The sequence below is a fragment of the Vulpes lagopus genome, chromosome 3 (genome assembly GCF_018345385.1).
Source record: "Vulpes lagopus strain Blue_001 chromosome 3, ASM1834538v1, whole genome shotgun sequence".
In the NCBI taxonomy this organism is placed as follows: domain Eukaryota; kingdom Metazoa; phylum Chordata; class Mammalia; order Carnivora; family Canidae; genus Vulpes; species Vulpes lagopus.
This window is the reverse complement of record NC_054826.1, coordinates 36,936,588-36,959,201: the sequence shown is the minus strand read 5'-3', so window position 1 is coordinate 36,959,201 and position 22,614 is coordinate 36,936,588. Positions and strand designations below refer to the sequence as shown.

Genomic DNA, 22,614 nt, shown 5'->3' with positions numbered 1-22,614 from the left:
ACCCTCTATTAGTGCAGTTTATATTTTTCTTGTTCTTAAAATTCATTGGTCCAAAGTACTTTATTATGCTGGTTGGCGTGCTTCGCTGCTGATGTTCTTTCTATTTTTCAGAAACATAAAAATAGCAAAAATAAAATTCTCAAGCCACTGAAGGCAAATGATGATGTTTGTACTGTGTGGCTAAGAGGGAAAAGCCATATTCAAAATGTCATTCTGCTAATGTTACAGATTACGGTTTTCCTGGCTGCCTATAGATGTGTAAGGGGTACTGTTTGTTTACCAGGCCGCCATGACCCTATTACACAAACCTGTCATCTATTGTGTGGCTAACAGTCTTTTAAATTGCAAATCTGATGCTCTTTAGGGGGCTTTAGGAAAAAAATTCTCACTTTCCACACCATCCTATTTCTCTTGATTTCTTGCCTGTTGTAAGTGGAAGTTGGGATGTGCTGAATTTGCACCAGGGGTGCAAATGCAGGCTCAATTATAAGCATAAAATTAGAGTCTGTTCACCATTAATCAGCCTGGCTAATTGCTATGCACCACCATTAGCCATATGGTGTGAAAGACAGCTTGCTCTCCCCAAGATGAAATTTCTTCATTGCAGACATGAAATAGTGAGGGCCTTGGATTTTAAAATAGCTTGTTTTAGATATTTAATTTCTAAACAACTTTCTGCAGTGCTTTCTATCAAGGCTAACGGCACAATAAAACTTTGCATTTATGTCACAAAAGCTGTATATTTATAGTACATTGGAGCTATGGTAAAGGAGACACAGAGAATTTAGATCGACAAGAAAGGGCTTGGATGATTCTGTTTTGTTGCAGGCAAAGAAAAAAGAAAAAGAAAAAAAAACAACAACAAAAAACACCAGGGAGTTGTGTCTCAGGTGGTTGCAAATTAAAAAAAAAATTATTTTATTCTGTTGAGAGGGTAACCCCATTGCATGAGCTGGCTTAAGGATTTACTGCCATTAGATTATAATTACTGCCTCTCTTTGAGACAAAACCTCTTTGACTTGATGACATAGAACACTTTTTGTGGGATTCTGGGAGAGTTTCTGCATTTCTGGTAGTTTGGAATCTATCATACCAATTATCATTATATTTTGCTAATACTTAGTAGTTAAATTCTTTAAAAAATATGCCCCCCCCCAAGGATTTTGTAAAGTGGGAGTCTATAAGGGATTTGATTATATGTGCATCTCAATATCCTGTGTTTAAATGTAAATGGAAAATAAGAAATATGCTTGGTGGGTGAGCCCTAGTCCCCAGCCCTCCAGGCAGGCCATAACTGATTTTCTCCTTATCTAGTGCACAGGATGATTGCAGAGGATAGGTGCTCTGTTGAGGAAGGCATTCTTTTTCCATTAGCAGTGCCCAGCCTCTTGGGGGACTGTGCGTTCCCAGGGCAAACCTGGCCCCTTGAAATAGTCTTTTCTTTCTTCCTCTTTTGCCAACTTGTTCTGGTTTTGTCCTTCAGATTTCTACTTAAGCATGGGTTCTTCAGCAAAGCATCCCTGGTCCTGGGCCTGAGTTATGTCCCCTTGCTTTGCACTCCTATTATATCCTATGCTTTTCCTTCATAGCACTCAGCACGTTGGAACCATATGTCCAGGACCTGTCCTCCTTTGCTGAACTAAGAGCTCCCTGAAGGCAGAGAAGTCACTCAGCTTTCGTCTCTGCTTTAATTGTCCTATGTGTGAAATGGGGGGAAAATGTGACTTCTCTCATAGGGTGGTTGTTAAGCTTAAATGCTATAATCCCCATAAATATTTAGCATAGTCAGTACTGAGTGTCTATTGTTACTCCTGATAGGAATAGCAGTAGTATTAGCAGTAGCATCAACAGAAGCGGTAGTAGTACCAGTGGCAGCAATATCTGCAGTGTCTAGCTAAGTACCTGGTACATAGTTGCTCAGAGTGAAGGATGATAAGTGAACATTGAAGGGAAGTGAGGTGCCTACTACAGCATTTACATACCTTGTTCATTGGGTATGGTGGTTAAGGATATTTTCATTCATTCTTGTAGTACCTGCTATGTGCAAAGCACTGTGGAATGCAGAGCCAAAGGACTGGTCCTATAGTAGGAGTGGTTACAGATCAGCCCAGGAGATGAGATCTGTAGGCAGATGACCAGACTGCAATGTAGATAGGGTTGACTGTGATGAGGGGTGAAGCGAGGGACTGTGGTTGTTCAGAGAAGGGAGGATGTACCTGATGGTGGATAGTGGCCACAGGAATGAGGAGGAGGGTGAGATAGGACAGGAATTTTAGAGGGTGTATAAAGAAGTGTTTGGGCCTGTTTGTTGGTGGTCTGGCATGATTTCTCTGGGGATAGGATTGCAGGTGGGCGGGCTGGGGCTTGGAGCTGGGGAGAGAGTAAGGGTAAAAGAAAGATAACCAGCATCAGAGACATCTTTTCCCAACAGTGGAAGCTATAGGCTTACATGGGATTGGAAAGGGTAAGAGAATAGAAAGAGTAGAGGCCACGGGTATATTCTTGGGGAGTGGTAATATTTAGCAAGGAGGCAGGGTGTTCAAGAATTAGAAGAAAGGGAGCACTGGGTGGCTCAGTGGTTGAGCATCTGCCTTCGGCTCAGATCATGATCCCAGGGTCCTGAGATGGAGTCCTGCATTGGGTTACCCACAGGGAGACTGCTTCTTTTTCTGCCTGTATCTCTACACCTCTCTGTGTGTCTCATGAATAAATAAAATCTTTAAAAAATTTTTAAAAATAAAGGAAACATTAAAAAAAGAATTAGGAGAAAGAACATTGAGCATCCAGGGCATAGAAGTGAAAGGAAAGTTATTTCCAAGATGCGGAGCCATCCATATGATAAGTCCTGGGAAATCCAGATGGATTTGCACAGAGAAAAGCACCAGAAAGTCACTGGTGAACTTTGAAAAAGGATATTCAAGTAGGTGCTGAGGCCTGGAAGTCAGATTTTGTGGGATTAGATGGCAAGGAATGATGGCGACTCTGGTGAGGAGAGAGGTAGGCAGTGAAGAAACTAATTCAAGAGAAAAGGAGAAAAAATTTTTTTTTAAGATAGTGGGAAAACTTGACCTCTAGGTTACAAAGGGAAAGAGTGAACCTATCCTTATCACTATTAATCAAACTATTCAGATAATTCATGTATCTCATTCTGTAGCCACTTGGGCTAAACAGGAAAGATAATCTTGTTTTCTGCTGTAAAGCTTAGAGATTGAGGTGATCCTTTTCTCTAGTTGAGAGAGCCTCTACTTCTAAGAAGAGATGCCATGTCTGTAAGATGAGGATCTGCAGGTCCTGTGACGGGGAAGCGTATAAATGTTGCTTTCCCTGATTTAGGAAGCTGTGTGTCAGCTCCCTGGAGATATGCCACCTTGTGTTAGCTGCTAAGGGGGAAGCTCATACGTTGGCTTTGCCCTGGGTGTGCAGAATTATCTGGGAGATGCACCATCCTGCCAGGGAAAAAGGAGGCTATATTTGAGTCCACAGTGTTTGTAGATACTGGGTGCTGGATACCCACTCCTGTGACCCATGCCACATTGCCATCCTGCCTCTTGAGTTGCAGGTTGAGAAGGGATGTGAAATAGTGGGCTTCCTGCTCTATGACAAAGTCAATCAGGAAACTCTGAGCCCTCTGATAGATGCCCACTTTGGGGGTCAAATGCCAGGTCTGTGCCTGGTACAGTAAGAGCCAAAGAAACAAGTTTTCAGTGGATGAAGATCCATCTGTCATGCAGTGATGAGGACATAATTGTCACTGCCATTTCTTTCATTGACACGATAAATTTCCCTTAAAGAGGTTTCAGGTCTCTTGTTCCATGCACTGTATTGTTTCAGCCTGAGTGTTCTGCCTTAAACAGGAGCTAATCTGTTCTCCTTTCAGCCTGTCCTCTTCGGTTAATGCCTGTCTTGTGTGTGATGGAGGTAGTGCCTACCTTTCTTGATCCTTCTGAGTTCAGTAGAAGGAACTAGGAGGCACTAGGTTTAAAGAAGAGATGAAAGAGAAGGGCGAGAAAGACTGTCATGGGGAGGAAGGGCTAGTTCCTGCTCAGGGTGGCTTTGGGCTCGGAACTAGGGAGCTGCATGTGGGGGGCAGGCAGTGGGGAGGGCAGATGTCAGTTCAGCCTAACAGAAGACATTTGTTCCCCAACTTGATTGATTGGTTGATTTTCAATTTTTTTAGTAGGAAAGTAATATTGCAGTACAAAGCAGAAGACTGGGGGCAGGGCAAGATGGTGGAAGAGTAGGGTCCCCAAGTCACCTGTCTCCACCAACTTACAAAGCAGAAGACTACAGAAGTGTGGAAATAAAATATATACCCTCCATTCCTCCCTGCTTCTTATTCTATTCCCTACAGGTGACTTCTTTGAAGTTTCTATTCATTTATTCAAAACCCATTTCCTGAGGGTCTGCTGCTGTGCCCTGGGCTTTGTTCTAGTTGCTGGGAATATGGGGGTGGACAAAACCGTCTAGGACCTTTTCCTCATGGAGAGGCAGACAGCATAGGAGGAAGCAAATAAATATAAAATATGATGTGATGAGTGCTAGGGAGAAAAGTGAGACAGGATGAAGGAGAGCTCTGGGGGCAGTCAATCAGGGAAGGGCTTGCATAGAGATTTGAGTGAAGTGAGGGGTGAACTGGCTTGTGGCCAATTCTCTCTTCCTCTCCTCTTCCCCTTTCTCTTTCACTCTTTACTTTTTTACTCCCAGAATTAGGACCATACCATACATACTATTTAGCAACTTGGCTTTCTTGATTCATAATTTGATTTTGACTTCTTTCCATGAGAGTGTATAAAAACCCACCTTCATCTTTTTAATGCTGTACATAATTCCGTATATACATGTATATACACACACACATATATGTATACACACATATATGTGCAATATCTATGTCTTTTTAAAGCAGGGCTCATCCTGTAGACACTATTCTGTCACCACTCCAGGTGCAGAGTAGAGCCCAAGGCTCCCATTTGGGGAATGATGGCCATGTGATGCAGGAACATGACCCCACCCAGAAGATAGGAAACCTGATAGGGGGGCCATTTTTATACTTTGCCTAAAGTTTTCTTTTCATAGGTGTTAAGTGACCTTCAGCCCCCTGATTTTGTTTTCTCTTCTTTCCTTCATTACCTCCTTTTATTACTGCTCCATCTTTCCCCTCTACACCTCTGTTCTTCACATCTGCCTTTCCCAGGGGTCCCTTGGGGCACAGCAGAGAGAAGTGGTTCTCATTTATGCTGTGCTTCAAATCATCTGGTTGTGCTCAAGGGCATTTTTGTTTTAAGGGGATGAAGAAAGACAGGGCTTAAGTCAAAGGACAAATCTCAGGCCTTGTGTGGCACTTGCTTGGGGGAGGTGGTTTGATGCATGGGGTGGGATGGGAGTGAACCTTCCTTCCATCAGCAGTGCCTGATCAGAGGGTCAGCTTGGCTTCCTCTACCCGTCACCTTCCTATTTTCTTGGTTTGTATTTCCCCTAGTACCTTACATCATTCTTGAAGTCATTCGATCAATCAATCAATCAATCAATCAATCAATATTTGAGCATCCCCATTCTATTTCAGGCCTTACAGTACTCATTAGGTAAATAAAATTGACAGTTTCTTCCTTTATGAAGCATCTGGATTAGTAGGGGAGGAGGTTGAGAGTAGAAGGAGAGTAACAACACAGAAAAACTTATGTAAGAATAATTTGCATTGTGTTACATGCCATGTTACATTGTGTTGCAAGGAAAAACCAGGAAAAGCCCAAAGGATGTCAGGGAAAGCCCCCCCCTGGAGATAGAGTGTAGAGGCTGAGACCTGAATAGGAAGTAGAGGCTGGTCAAGTAGGGAGGGGTTTGAAGAAGAACAGGCCAGGTTGGGAGACCTGCCCAGGCCTGGGTGCAAGGTCAGCCTGAGTGAGGCCTATCAGAGAGACTGGCCAGTGGGGTTGGAGGTTGGCAAGTCAGAGGAGAGTGACAGGAGGCTGGGAGGTGGTCTGACATCATGTCATGCCATAGATCTATTCTAAGTGCTGTGGGAAGCCATGAAAAGGTCTTGGTTGGTGAAGTGACACAGTCCCATTGACATTTTGAAAAGATCACTCTGGCTGTTATAGGAAGTAAAGAGTGGAGGCAGCAAGGCTAGATGGGAGGCCACTGCAGAAGTCCAAGTGAAGAATGAGAGTGACGTGACATGGATGAGGGTGATGGCAATGAGGAGAGAGAACCAGACATGACATATAGATTCTGCTCTGAACTTGCCATCATGTAAGGTAGAGCCCCTGGAGGGCACTGACTCTGGTGAGGGTTCAACCATCAGGAACTTGCCTTGCCCACTCACTGTTTGGGGAAAAAAGTGGGGGAGTATGGAAAAAGATGAAGAGAAATAGGCCTTCTCACCCACTGGTTTTCTCCCTGGGTAAAGGGGACATGAGATCTGTTGATAGGCAGCTATTGGAGACCTGCTGCTTTTGCAGAGTGCAGAGCAGCTTTGCTCAGGTTCAGAGGAAGAGGAGGTCAGAGGAGGAAGGAGCAAGGAGTGATAATGATGCTATGATGCTAACCTTTGTGCAGCAGCTAGTAGGACCAGTCGCAGAGCCCAGCTTTATACCCTGATTGCATTGAGTCTGCACCCTGGCACTTGGAGGTGGGCACGAAAGTTGTCCATGGTACAAATGAGGAAACTAAGATTCCATCACCTTGCTTAAGGTGGTACAGGTAGCTCTGTCTGATTCTGGAACCATTTGTTCTTAACTACCACACTCTTCTGGCAAGCCTTTGAAATGTAAGTGTAGGGGATCACAGTGGAAGGATCATGATGTTTAGTTTTTAATTTTTTTTTTTGCAAACATTCCAATCAGGGCACTTCTCATTCCCTTGTTTCTTCATCTGCCTCTTCATTGAGATACTTTGTGCTTTCTATCCCCATAGTCCCATTAGAACTTAGGGCTAAAGGAAATAGTTTCCTTTGAATCAGAAAGGGAAAGCTATAAGGTAGGTGTAGTGACGTTCAGCTGGGGCTTTGACAAAGGAGATAGAGTTCTTACTATTGCTTTCTGAAGATATGAGAGACAAAGAGAATTAACACCAAATTTGGAAGCTGATTCTTTTCTCAGAGATATAGTCATAGTCAGGAAAGAGACTTCCCAACTTTGGTGAAAGACTCTCCATCCAGGAGTGTATTTCTGGGTCCTGCAAATGCAGCTCAATGTTTGGTTCCCTCTAGCAGCTTTCTAAATTTAGGCCCTATGATTCACTAAGTCAAATGTGTGTGCGCACGCGCACACATGTGCGCGTGTGCGTGTGTGTGCATACATGCCTGTGTAAGAAAGAGGGAGAAAAGCGCATATTTTATTGGTGGCACATCATAATGTAGAACCCTTGGATAACTTTCTCGCCTCCTTGACTGATCAAACATGTGCCTTTATAGTGTGCCCCTGGGTGTAGAGTGACCAAGGCACACATATTTTATTTGCAAACAGGTTTCAGACGGATAGTTCTCCATCGATCATGGATAATTTTCGAAAAACCTTAATTTTTCACCGCCTGGAAGCATCCAGGTTTTACAGAAACCGACAGCCTTATCATCAGAGCTGGGGTGGGATTTTGATAGTGGGTGCTTTTCTTGTCCTTCGCTGCTTTTTCTCTAACCTAATCAAGAGCATCCACTGTCAAGGCTGTACTAGCCTTTGGATCAACTGTCCATAATGCTTCCAGAAAACTTAAATGATGGCCAGCATAGGACATAGAAGCCAGACAACATGTGGATGTCCACTTTGTTTTATCTTGCCTTTTCTTCGTCTTCTTTATTATGTTGTAGTTTTATTCTCATGAAGATGGTTCAAAAGCAAACAGTTATAGCTTTAGGATTTTGGGCAGGCTACGGTTGAAGAAAGCATCTCCCTTGAAAGAGAAAGGAGAGGAAAAAGGAATCCATTTAATACAGAATGACTGGAGGGGGAGAAATCACTCATACCTCATTATTGACGCGTTCCACACAATTAGAGTGATCTTGAGGGAAGAACGTTTGAGCCACCCACAACCCTGAATATTCTCATTGGGTAGATATAATAATAATGCATTTCACAGTGAACTCCTCAATGCTGCGGGCAGTTATGGGGAGACCCCATCTTAGGGCTGTCAGTGTGGCTCCAGGAGAGTCTCTCTTCCTCCCTCCTTCTTTGTTCAGGGAGAGGTTAAGCCTGGCCATTAACCCATAGGCGACCCACATACAATTTTCTGTCCCAGGGATCCGTTGATTGCCAGGTATGGCTTTGTGGTAATTCTAGCATTTGCAACCCAGCAATTTGAACCTTCTGTCTGCCTAAATGATGATTTTACATTGTAATGGTTGTACTAAATCCTTTCGCTTTTGCTCCATAGCCGCTGTTGTGACAAGAAGAGCTGTGGCAACCGAAATGAGACTCCCTCAGATCCAGTGATAATTGACAGGTAGGGACCACTCTACTTTCACTGGATTCTTATTCCTCATTATAATGAAACACCTGCCTTGTGTCGCTCATGGGTGAGGGTGAGGAACGCATGTGGCCGAAATTTGCCTGTTGGCCATGACTAGTCTGCGCCGAGCTTTTGCGATTCCTGGGAAAACCATATGGAATGTTCTTTGGAGGCCTGTTTTCTTGGATTGCTTCGGTTTCGTGTCTGATTCATGATCTTAAAGGAATATTTTTTTCTTTCCTGATTTTCTGTGGCTCAATCCTCATGCTGTGCCAGGAAGCTTCAGAAATAAAATAATAATAGTTTGTGATTTATGAAATGTGGTTGGGTGCTTATAAATATTTAACTTTTATTTGAAAAATGTTTGAATCATTATCACTTTTAGCTACAGTAGTTGGACGTAATCCATCTACATTTTAGGGTTTTATTTATGCATAAAAGCAGTTTTAAAGAGATCTGTGAACCAAGACTTTCCACTCTTATCTCCCGGCATTTGATGGTAGCTCATACTGTATTGTAAGTTGATTAATTTATCCTGCTTGTCTTAATTATTGTGTTTTTAAAACAGATCCATATTACTAATCTGACATGACCAAGTAAATCACTGTAGAACAATAAATCTGTTTTAGTTGTTTGGTGCAATTTGGAATCGGTGTGTGCACATATTATGCAGAGTTGCATCCCAAATATTCATTTTACATTTTAATTATTGAAATTCATTGTATGGAAACATGTATGATAAACCATTTGTTACATAGCATTACTCATTGAGAATTAAATGGCCTGGAAGGTTTATAGATACTGTCAGTTGTCAGTTAGGAAAAGCTAGCACCCTCCACTAGCTGGTAGAGTCTTGCAAATTAGACGGACTGATCTGATCCCTCATTGAGAAAATTAACAGCTGAACAAAAGTTCCTTTTGAGTTTGGTAATAATGATTTTTACCAAAAACAAAACAAAACAAAACCCCAAACATACCCTATCTATCTGTCTTTCCAATTCTTTACCTTTTGGGGTTTACTTTATTGTTTTTAGTTGACTGAAAAACTGCTTCATTGTAACTTATGTCAAAACATTGATTTGTTCATTTGGATTCATGTGATTCTTCAGGCTTAAACCCAATTTTGATTGCCAAGTAGCTTTATAATGCTTACATTTCAATCAGGTATTTTCACTAAACATCTCTCTAATAGTCACTCAAAACATACACCCTTGTTTGATAACTGAGTGTTGTTAATATGCTTGATTCAAAAATTAATACATGTGGATGTTTTAGTGTGAAGTGAGGTTGTGTGCTGCCTATAGAGCTGGAATAGCATGTTTGTCTGCAAGAGCAGACGCGCCATTCGTGTAATTCCTTTTTCTGCAATGGAAGATAAATCTTCAAATGAAAAAGGTCAAAAATAAATATAACCTTTATGCTGTTTGTTTTATTTAAACCCATCTCTCCGAAATACCATTTGTTATTTTAAACAAGTTTTTCTTATGCTTCCGTTAAAAAGAAAGTGTTCTGATCAAAGGACCAGCCCAAATATTCCCCCAAACTTTGAAACTATAAGGATTCTGTTCTCCCGCGCAGTTCCTTTTGGTGTACATGATGACAAGCAACCGTACTTTGCCACCCGCAATGAAAACACTTCTTTTGCTTGTGAATGGGTTAAGCTTTTAAGTTCTTCATTTGGTTTTAAGCCGTGACTCTGATATAGAAGGTTGATATGACTGTGGTTTGAATAACATTTGATTTTGACCTGTTCTTGTGGGTTGCGATGGCATAAGAAACTTGACTCAGCAGCGCTGTAATTAGCCCGGCCCGTGTTTTTGAAACAGGATTGTGTTACCTGGATTGCATTAGTGTGGCTTCTATTGTTGCCGCCTAGCATCTGTCCCAGTAGGGTACTTAAAACCTTTTCTTGGCTGGGGTAGTTCAAACAATTTAGGCAAAATAAGTATGCACTTTATACTGTTGGTGGCTTGAGAGATATTACTCATGACATTTCTCCTTTTCATTTTTTCCCTTTTTGGTTTGACAAAGTAGAAAACAGTGTGTAGCCAATGTTGGTCTCTTAAGAGAGGAGTATTTTAAAAACGGCTGAAACCCAGTGGATCTGCAGAAGCCTCAACATATGTTTATTTGCTGGCGATTGCCACTGTCTCCCATGAACTGTCTTTTCAAGCAGTGATGCCAGCTGATATGCAAAACCCCATTTAGCTATTTTTATTTGCATCTGAGTTTTCAGAATTTATTTGTCCTTGAGTCTGCCAAAGGTTTTAAAAGCTCCAGCCCTGTCTATGCTGATATGTGAAACTTTCATTTTTAACAATGAGGGAAGAAAATAACAACAAGAAAAGAACTCACACAAGGAAGGGCAAAATAGAAAAGATTTTTCAATTCCATAAAATTGCTGCAAAGGAAAAAAAAATGATGGCAACTGTGTTTGAATTTCATAGTTTCCAATTTGATTCTATATTACTGATTGCATAATATCTGCGTTACGTGCTTAGGGTTTGATTTGCTTTCAGATTTATGGATGTGAATCTCTGCATATTTTGCAAAAATAGGTTATGGGGCCTGCATTCAGTAGCAATAGTAACTGTTTTTACAAGATGCATACAATATGCAATTATAGAGCTGAAGGTATAGGCAATCACTGTGTTAGGATTTAGCATAGTTTTAACACGAAGTCACCTTTTGGGCACCAATAATTTTTAGCTCCCTTTGCTTGTCCTTCGGATTTTGGAAGAACACTGCTATTTTTATCAGTCAAAAGACTTTTAGCAGTGGTTATTCAGGAAAACTATTTATAGGATAGATAGAAGAGGTTTTCTGGTCATACGGTAATGGTGCAGGGTAAGCTATTTTCTGTGTTGAATTTTGGCTAGATTATTTGCTGCCAGTGATTTGGGGACATCACCATGGCATATTCTATCAAAAAAGTGGGATTAACAAAATCAGCAGTTGCATGTCATGATTTAGAAAATGGGTTTCTACTTCCTTCTTTTATAATAGCATGCAACAAAGTAAGAAAAACATGACCCAAATTCTTTTTTACATTTGTGACAATTTGTCAAGTCACTTCAAAAAAGTTTATAGGAAAATTTCTGTGAATGTAGAAGGTTTGTGTGTGAAGTTGACTGCCAGGTCATATTTCAGTCTGATGCCAAATGGCTTGATTAAGAATTATAAAGACCAGGATGTGCCCAATGATCCAGATATTTGGGCTATGTAGACATGGAAAAAGTCATATGTGTTATGTTTAATAACCGATGACCAGGAACTAAAAAGAGCCAATTTCATTATCATTGAGGTAAACGGCTATGTGTGGTAATTGTTGTTAAAATAAAAAAGTAAAAACCGACTTACTGTTATTAAATTAAGGTGGAGATTGATTTAACATATTCACACAGTAACTCATATTTGAATTTAAAAGGTTTGCAATAAAATTCATGTTTAGAAATTGAATAAATTGTAGTTTTATTACCACATTGGATATCCTTGTGTCCTAACCTTTTTCCTTGGAGTTATCTTAGTTCAATAAATAAAACCTCATTAGACTATTCCCATTTCAACGAGTTTATTAAATTTTGCAGGAGTAATTAGCATAAGCTGTGCTAATTTTTCTGGAAGACTAATGAGGGAGGTTCTTAATTAGGTTTACTTTGTAAGAATCAGAAAAGATGGTAATGACAAAAGTCACACAGGGTAATCTGAATCGGGAACCCAGTTTTTCTGAATCTATAAAAAAATCTTCCATTTTTAAATATGGAAACTTCTTTATAAATACTTGAACTGAACATATGAAGTGTGCAGGCTGTTATTGCATATCTAGTTAGTTAGGATTACCATCCATTCTTGTTTTGCTTCACAAAACTCTTTATTTTCCTATCTTTGACTCACTAAGCTATCTTTGAGCGATGACATGGGTGAATGCAGATGGTCTTACAAAAACATTTCTTTCTCCCAATTATATCATAGGATTCCTTTTACAGAGAGCCCTGAAGTTTCCAGCCCGATTAGTTTTGCTTATTTCCAGTAGGGCAGGTTAGGGTATGGCTCAGTATCTGTTTGTTTGTTTCTTTGGTTTTTCAATTTAGGATCAGTGTGACTGATGAAATAGACCACCAAGTAAGGGGAGAAAATAAGTGCCCAATTCTTCATGTCCTTGTACTGTGGATCCTGGGTAGTCAACAAGTGGCATTTTTTCATTTACTAGAAGTAATAAAGGGTGAAATTCTTCCTCAAATTATGTTTTCCAGTCTCATGTGAATTTAGACATAGTCCTTTTGAGATATAACATGCTTGAGTAACCTGCAAGTTTGGAGTTCCTCATAGCTGGTATTAAAAACATGGATTTTTAAAGCCTATTGACTAATATACCCCTAAAAATTTTGGATTTGCTTATTATAACTTTAACAGATTTGTCTTTTTTTTTCCATTTATAAGATCCTTATATCTGTGTTTGAGATGTAAGCCTTGTGATACATTTTTAAATATACATGAATTTTATAACATGAGAAACCTAGCTTGTTTAGAATTACTTCTCTTCAGGCCATACTGACCGAAGGAAGTCCTAAAAAAGAAAGAAAGAAAAAAGCCTGTATTTGTCTTTTCCAAGATTGTCTAAAGATCTAGATCACTTTCATTTAGGCAATACTAGTTGGATTTGCTTTATGATTATTAGCTGATATAGAATGTTAAGGAGTGAAAGTAATACAAAGCTTACCTTACCTGTTGAATTTACATGACACACATCATATGAAAAGCTTGACCATGTCAGGGTTGTTCAGAGGAGAAATTTTACTTAAGATCCATTCTTAAGCTGAGAGGTGTAAATGCTATGACTGAACTTTCTAGAAAAGCCCAATGTTGTCTTGTCAACATCTAATTTCCTGAGTAAATTGGCCTGATGTATTTGTATAAGATTATGTGTCCACCTATATAATAAGACAATAGTAAAACTTTAGAATTATCATAGAGTAAGGTGGGGCATATAATCAAGTCCTCAATTACGGAAATATATACTTTGTTGCAAATGAGGCTTTTCGTCAGAGTTTCATTTCATTGACCTTTCAACTCTTTTTATTTTGGCTTCTACCCAGTTTTTAGAAGGACCCACCACTACAGATAATCATGCTATGAGATACACAAACTGTTGTCTGGGGCGTGAGCAACCGGAGGTGTAAATGCATTTCTTGGAGTTTTGATAAACCTTCATACCATCTGATTTCCTAACCTTGAATGCTCGGTTAAAATAAAAAGAGGGAGAATTCACCCTTGAAAATTGCCCCAGGCAGGATAATTGCTGTCTTCTTTGTTGTATTGAGAGGTTTGCATTTTTCCAAAAGTGAAAAGCCAGCATTGACATTGAGCATGAATTTATGGTTGTTTATTAACCCTAGTGTATTTAAACATTTGTTTTCTCAGTGGGAATTCCTATGTGATTATTAGCGATGAGGCTTATGTGAGAAAGTATCATTCTAAATTTTATCACATATCAGATAATACCATTCTGAATATGAGATGAGCTGGGTACGTTTGTGTGCTGTTTGCTACCGTGATAAGAAAATAGCAAATACAATAAGCTAATAGCAGTCTGTATTCCATTTGCTACCAGCTATTCCCAAATACACAGCCAGGATACATTAACATGCATTTCAAATATGCTGACAATATATCATAATGCAAAGTACTTTTACATGGTATTATACTCCTGCAGACACTGTATAATGAACAACAGTGGTTTTCCTGTAAAGGAAGTAATGGCAGCAACTTCCAAGAAATGTATTTAACGAAGCTTCAGAGAATCAGCAGTGTATGTGTGTAACTGGCCCAGGCGTCTGCTTGTAGTGTGTGTTTTTATCCCTTGTCCTCATAACTTTGCTTTTGTGACAGTTTTGAAAAAATACAGAAAAGCAGTACAAAGTCCCCTGTGTGTCATCTAGCAACTTTGCATAGTCAGTTTGTGATGAGAACATATCACTATATTAAATATGCTTTTACTTTTCTAACAGAAGTTGCTTAGAATGGGAAAGAAAACCCCAAAACCCTCCCCAAGTGCAACTCTCCATTGATAAATTCCCCTCACTCCTCCCTACTGCCAGCACCTGATCAAACTCTCTAAGAAGAATTGACCAGATTTTAAAAACCTCATTTAAACTTTTCTTCATATAAAGAGATGGTATTTTAGTCATTTTAATTTGCATGAGGCATTATCTGAAACAGACTACTAATTCCTCATTCTCCCCTCTCCCATGTCCGTCCCATCCTTCCTTTTACAAACTGTGTAACTCTACCCTGTCCTGGACAATATGAAAGTGACCTAAATACTTCAATTGCAATCAATGAAATATGGTGAACAGTACAGGTTTGTTTTTGGTTGCTTACTGGCTTTAAAGGTGTGGGTAGATGAAGATAAATCTCCCTCGCAAACTCTCTAGTTACAAGCCTTTGTCCAGAAGCAAATGAAGGTTTTAACGTTACAGTACTTATTGTAATAGAATTTTAATTGCCTTAATCCTGCTAAAGTGTGAAGCTGAGTGTGTGTGTGTATCTGCCTGTGTGTGTGTGTGTGTGTGTGTGTGTGTGTTCTTCATGGGAAGGGGAATCAAGCCAAAAAAAAAAAAAAAACCCTGCATATTTTCAATTGGAGGGTGTATGGGGGTCACATATGGTAAATGATGCAAACTTAATGAATCTGATTCGGAGGGAAAAGAATGCCAGTGGCGTTTCATCCATGCCATCTACACTCCACTTTCAGTGGGAACAGAGTGGTCTTCGCTGTGCTTTGCGGATTTTTATTTTTGAAGGTGAAGTGCTTCGTTTCAGTTCCAAACTTGCCTGCAGACCCTACTTGGAAAGACTTAACTAGACACGCCGGCAAATGATATAGCTCGATCCCACACAATAACCTCCAAAATGGCACTCGGTAACTATACCATCCCGCTAACTGTTTGAGGCACAAGAGTTTTGTAATATAATATAAAGTAATAGTGTTAGCCAACACATCTTTAATAAGATATTGTTCGTGCCTTTGCCATATGCTACAGAGCAGCCTCTCACTCGGTGGGCCTTTTGATTCCTCTCAATAAGATTATTTCAAATACTCTAATCCTGAATCATTGACATGAATACAAAAGCCTAGTGACATCTAATAGATGCCTCTTAGCTTTGCTTTTCCTCTTGTTCCTTTCCTTTTTCTTCTCTTTTTACCTGACAAAAAGCTTATAGACACTTGGGCTCTGTCTCTCAGTAGCAGCATGGGGGGCTCCTCATGAAGTATAAAGGAGGAGAAAGCACTGACAGAGGCCCGATAAGCTACAGAGTGAAGGACCATAGATTAAAAGTAAATGCCAGTAAATCCTACCCTGTACACTTACTTGTTCTTTTATTGTTTTCTTTAACACTTTCAGTGCCAGGGCAGAGAAAAAAAGAGAAAATAATAATTAGATTGCACATTGCATTTTTAAACATAGACCTGGTTGCTATACAGATTGTGGAGAGTTTTGGCAAGATTCTCAGATTTTGGTTCGTGTAAAGTTTGTAATGGTTAAAAAAAAGCCCTTTTAATCAGTATCAAGAATCCCCCAAGAACTTTTTTGCTCATTTGCTGCTTGATTGACCAAATATTGATAACTATGTGTATGGGGAGGTGGGTGAGTAGACCAGAAGAGCCCTTGTCTGGGATGTGTTGAACACTCATGACATGACATGTCAGGATTGAAATAACTTTTTGTCTTTCTAATCAATGAATTGGAAATTAACAAAGGGAAATGTTAGGATGTTTTACTCCACGGTATCAGCTGCTGCTTTTTCGTATGGCCTCAGACCCCGCTAGTTCCCCGAGCACTCTGCCTGCACTGGATGGTGCTCTCCACTCAGGCGGACAACTTTTCAGATGGTCAGAGGTTGTTTTCTCCTCCATCTTTCTTAGAGCAACCATGATTTGACTAATGCTTTTTTTCCCCCTGCTTTATCTAAATATCAGACAATCATTCTATTTGCAACTTATTTATTTTGTTCAATAGAGCAATAGTTTCCTCCTATGTTCCATACACTTCCCTTTTATTAGTATGCTGATGTTTTTAGTGTCTTAAAACACCATTTTAGTAGTCTCAGATGCCTTATTGAAGTTTTCTCACAAAATGGGAAGTTAGTTTGGAGAACCTTCGTACTACATCAGGTTTGATTTCTTTCACACCCACACCTACATACACACACACACACACACACACAAACACACATACACTCTTTACAAAGACAAAAACAAAGATGAAAAATGAGAGGTCTCTTTTGTATTTATTAGAAAGTTCTTTAGAAAGTTGGTTATCTTTTTTTTTATTTTTAAAAGATTATTTATTTATTTATTTATTTATTTATTTATTTATTTATTCATTTGAGAGAAAGAGAGAGAACACAGAGAGGGAGAAACAGACTTCCCACTGAGCAAGGAACCCAATGCGAGGCTCAATCCCAGGACCTTGGGATCATGACCTGAACCGAAAGCAGATGCTTGACCCAGTGAGCTGCCCAGTTGCCCTGAAAGGTGGTTATCTTTGAAATTATTACAGACAATGTTGCAAAGCCATGTTTCTCTATACAATCTTGGTGTTTTCTTAAAACCAGATTATAATCTCAGATGAATGGTGTACATTTCAGAGTATCTTTAAAAATTTGAGTCCTTGGACACCTAGGTGGCTCAGTGGTTGAGCATCTGCCTTTGGCTCAGGGCATGATCCCAGAGTCCTGGGATTGAGTCTCCCATCAGGCTCCCTGCCGGGAGCCTGCTTCTCCCTCTGCCTATGTCTCTGCCTCTCTCTCTGTGCCTCTCATGAATGAATAAATAAAAATCTTTAAAAAATTGACGTTCTTTTTGAGGCTGTGGAGGTGGGAGTGTCCTATTCTAGCCATTCATTGTTCTCTTAAAGACTAGCATCTGAATCCTGGCCTATAAACACCTTACCTTAACACAGAACAAATAAAATCCTTGACTGTTATGAGTGGCATGGTCGCTTACATCTGAATGGTACTTGAAAGTTTTGGAGACCTTTATAATATTTCAGAGAATTGTCTTCACACAAATGTGAGGGCACAGATTAACTCCATTTTACAGTGGGTATACTGAGGCATGCAGCCTAAGGAACTCTGTTAGTGACAAAGCAAGTGATTAGAAATCCTATCTCTTAGATCTCAGCTTGATTTTTTTCCCTTCTCAATTGCCCAGTAAAGAAACAAATGCTGTTTTCTGTAGTTCATGTAGTCTTATTTTTCTTAGTATCTATAATTCACCCTTGGTCCATGGATTAACCCAAACCTTTGTATCTAAACAATTTTTCTAAGGAGATTTGGCACTTTGCTTTCCAGATTTTTAATATGTTAATAATAATAACATGACATGTAAATTATTGAACCCATTGCTGGGACAATATTTGAATTCTCATGTCCTCATCTATTTTGATGAGTAGATGAATGTGTGTCTCATTGGGAAAAAGCAGGCCTTAATCCAAAGAGAAATCTGGGACAAAGGCAGAGTATGATGGCAAAGGCATAGGTTTAAGAGTCCTTTAACTGAGGATCAGATCCCCTCACTGCTACTTACCAATACCTGTGTTTCAGGGGGTTCAGCTTTCCCATCTTTAAAATGGGAAAAGTCATTTCAATTTTGAAGAGTTGTGAGGGTTAATAGATCTAGTACAGGGCCTAATATGGTGCTTGAAGTCATATTAGGTGCTTGCAATTTGAACGTAATGTATTCTGTGTGGATTGTTATTCCTAATGTGATGATGGCTATGAGACTTTCTTATAAGCAAAATTGCCTTACTGAAGTTCATCATAGTAACTAAGTCCCCTTGGATGAGGATTCATTCAGTTTTTTCTTTCCACAAATATTTATTGAGCCTCTACACCAGTCACTGCTTTCAGGGTTGAGGCTGTAACAGTGACTAAGACATGCATTTTTCCTGCCCTCATGGAGCTTTCAGTGTCTCAGAATTGAAAAAACCCTCCAATAATTTGGAATATTAACAAAGAATTAAGGTTAACAAAGGTTAACAAAGAATATATTGATTTAAGGAAAATAGAAGACTGCTATTTTAGATGGGGAACACAATCAGAGGAAAAAGATCCCTACATTGAAGTTGCCTTTTAGCTTTTACTCAGTGGTATTGAACTTGGGCAAACTCCGGGGCTTTATATTGCAGCCTAAAGGCAGTCCACACATTGGTTAAGACCACAGGCTGTGGAGTCACAGCACCTTGGATCAAATCCCAGCTCTTCCACTGTTGACTTGGGCTGTGGGTAAATCACTGAACTTTCCTAAGCCTCAGTTTCTTCATCTGTAAGACCAGGGTAAGAGTAGTAGTTCATAGAATTGTGGTGAAGAATAAGTGGATAATACATGGAGAGTACTTAGCACAATACCTGACACATATATCATATTCAAAGATGGATGTTATTTTTAAAAATAAGGACTGCAGTGAAGAGATCACTAAGATCCTTCCCAGCTCTGAAATTCTAATTTTAGTTCCCTCTGGTATTGCTGAGGCAGGTGAACTCTGGGAGGTGGACTGGAAGCCTCAGAGGGCAGTGATATGTGTGTGCTGGTCGAAGCTATATCCCCAGCACTCAGCTCAGTGCCTCACTGCCTTGTAGTAAGTACTTGGGTATGTTTTTGTGAAATGAAAGAAAGGATGAAAGCTAGAAATGCAGTTGTTGAAACTGGTGGTCTCATCTCTCTGCATAAAGACAGGCTTGTTATAACTACACAATAAAGTGAAAATGCACTGCCATTAAAGAATGATGAGAAACAGAAAATGTAAGATAAAATATTAAATTTGTTACACTTAAAAATGTTAATCTTCACACGATTACCATGCAAATCCCCTCATTGCCTAACTATTTAATTGATGAAGTAAATCACAGAGCAGACAAGTAAGTGAAAAACCCTGCTGTTGACATTCTCACAAAGCACATTTTCAAGAATATATTCTGTTAACTACTATGTCTATTACACACGATCACGTGAATTTAAAACACTCACACACACACAGAGACACACAGCATCCTTTGCAAACAAGCAGATTTCAGAGAGTTTGGGAGAAAGCTTTATTTTTGTATGGCAACTTTTGTGATTCCCATTATTACACCAAATGTGAAGTCAGTATTAGGGTAACATGGTTCAGCAGTGTCTTTGTTTTATATAACGTTAGAAGACTGAGGAATTCACCCCTTTTTCTTTCAGGCAGGTATAATTGACATGTTACTCCAGTGATTGAAGGGTTAATGAATTCTCTCCCCACCTCCCCAACTCTCTTCCTCTCTCTCCCTCCCCCAACCCCCTTGTCCCCCACCTCAATCCCATCATGTGCCTGGTTGACTCTGAAAGAAGGGGCTTGAAGTTGCCCACAGGGCATCCCTTTTCCCAGCCTTCTCCAAGGCCACCTGGGCAGACGGGAGCTTGCCTCCTGTCCTTAGGACACAAAATCCAATCAGGCAGAGCGTCTGCCGGGCTCTCTGACCTGCTGGCTGGGAAGAGGGAGGAGAAGCAGAGGCCGCTCACATTTGATAGGCTGATCGCTGTGGCTTTAGGGGGCTCCTGTGTCTACTGGAGGAAGGAAGTTCTCCCCTATTTTCAAGATAAGGTGCCATCCATGAGAGCGATGTGCTGAACTAATCAGGTTAATTGAGAGGCCCCGAATCGTCTTCATTGAGTCCATCTCTCCTTCCTGGTAAAGGCAGATAGTGCAGACAGACAGATGACATGTATTTTAGTTTTTCCCCCAAAGCCCATGAAGTCTGCAGGCGTTCAGGGACTGTAGGTTCAGCAGAATGTCATTCAGGCCATTTATTTAAGCATGGGTTCTTACTGCACGGCATAGCATTAAACAGCACGGAACGAAACAAAAACAAAACACAAGCTCTCCTTGAGTTTGAGAGGAATGCCTCCAAATGTCTAATTTCCTCTTCTTCCTCCTCTCCCCCCCCTTTTTTTAATGTTAAAACAATCTCAGATCAATCTTTTATTGAATATTGAAACTTAAAAAAACAAAACAGAAAACTCAGGATGTGTCATCAGTGATAGGGAGTTTCTCAGGCTGTGTTTCGATTCTTCTGTGTCCAAGGCGGACACTGGGGACTGTGGCCCTGAGTCATGGCATCTTGGGCCTCCCCCTGGAGCAGCCGAGTGGAGAAGAAAATAGAGCTGGTTCAACTGAATTCCGTGAGGGGCGGGGGCTCCTTCTCCCTTTTCTTCATTCCACATGATTTGTCATAGTTTAATTTCAAACACTATCATTGACTATTCTTTCTTTCGACCCACCTCTTCCCTCACCCCCCCGCCCCGCTTTTTTCTCGTGGAAGTTCCAGGAATGACTTTAATTATCTCCACAATCAAATTCTCATTGCTGCCTCTGTGAAAGTGTGTAGTCATAGATGGCAGGGATTATTTTCTTTAGCACTTGGGGATAGAGAAACCGGTTGTTTCAAAATGAGAACCAGCTGGTTCCACAGAGCCCTATTTAATGGGGAGCCACTTTGTACACAAACCTTTGCTCAGGTCAGCCATTACGCCAAGGCCCAAATCAGCAGTGTTTGGTCTATCACCCTTTATTAAATGTCGAGTGAGGAGTGATTTGGCCGATATGATAATAATAATAATAATTAAAAAACAACACACCTTGCATCTTTAATTTTACCTCTGCTGAACGCTTGGGTTTAGAAGAAGCATATCTCAAACTTCTTCCTATGGTGATTATATTGTAGACCTAGTTTACCACTGCTCTGTCATAGATGGCTGGTGTGTGTGTGTGTGTGTGTGTGTGTGTGTGTGTGGCTTTAACCCTCTCTAAATCTAGAAAATAAAATTAAGCTCATCTTTCAACATAATCTTTTATCTGACAAGCACAGTAGATAGATGAAAGGTAGATAGCCAAGTTGTGGGTCCCATTAATAGAACCAATTGGAGGGCAGAGATAACTGCTATTATCAAACATCTTTTATGCCATCCTGTAAAATAAGAATGAGGGTGATATACCATATATATTTTGCTGTCTTTCTCGCTTGTAGAAATTGGTTTGTTGTCATACCATGTTAATCTCTAGCAGCACCAAATTCAATTTGAAATGAAGAAAGTACTTTCACTAGTTGACTGTACAAAAGACTTTTGAAGCATGCAAAGAAGGAAAAAAAGCATAAAAGACATAAAATCATGGTAGATATTCAGTTATTACAATGATTTGTTTTTAGAACTCGGGTTGCATTTTATAAGATAAACTAATTTTGGGGCTGCAATGTTTATTAAATCAGGGTTTGAAGGATTAAAAAAAGAACAGCATCTTAAAGATTTTTTTAAAAAATCTAACAAAATTTTGTCTTACAAATGTGAGAGATTACTTTGTATTATTAATAAAATACTTGGCTAATTAAAAATATTTTTTACATTGACATCAACACAACATAACAATTTGAAAGGAGGGTAAAAATTTAGAAATTTATTCTCACAGGGCATTTGATCAGTAAGCCCACCCTGGTGTATAGCTTTGTTTTACTTGTCTTGTTTTTAAAATTTCCATACTTTGAAACATGGTTTGGGTAAAATCCTATCTAACGATTTTTTGTTTGCTTACCAACTACTTTGATTATGTAATGTCTCTTTAGTTCAAACTGTAATTCTATTGCATATTTCCTATATCTGTATTTAAGGAAAATTCTGTGGGTTTTTTAATATAAAAAACAAATAACTGTTATATTTCCAGTCACTCAAATTTGAACTGAATTTTACTTCCTGTTTCAAAGGTCAAGGCAGGCTGACCTCAACAGCAGTGTGGAGGCTGCTGAATTATTCATATCATTGACTTTGTGTCAGCTTCCACATTTGTGGAGAGGGATGTTTTATTCATTTATCTCATTTAGGGTTCTTCTCTGCACCTGTTTCTACCATTAAGTACCCTATAATTTGCATTTGATGCTAATTTAGTTTCATATCAGCCTGGTCCCCCCTTGTTAATTTAATTTTCTAAGACCCTTTTCATTACAGTAGAACTGTTTTCCTCTTTAAAGCAAACATCTATACAAGTAATTGTATAAACTGCCTTTTAAATAATATCTTTTAGAAGATTCCATCGTTTAATTCCTTAATTCCTATAATTAGCCATGGTTTGATTAATGTTTCAAAGGGTTAAATTA

At 39.6% G+C, this 22,614-nt stretch overlaps 1 protein-coding gene across 5 annotated transcripts in view; it reads left to right on the top strand.

The window, feature by feature from the left end:
* Positions 1 to 22,614, top strand: part of EBF1 (EBF transcription factor 1) — a 381,185-nt gene that overhangs the window by 16,141 nt on the left and 342,430 nt on the right. For all 5 annotated transcript variants that reach the window (XM_041750331.1, XM_041750330.1, XM_041750329.1 and 2 more), the window contains exon 6: positions 8,365 to 8,433. In XM_041750331.1, the coding sequence (XP_041606265.1) occupies positions 8,365 to 8,433 (69 nt within the window). The remainder of the gene's footprint in view (positions 1 to 8,364; positions 8,434 to 22,614) is intronic.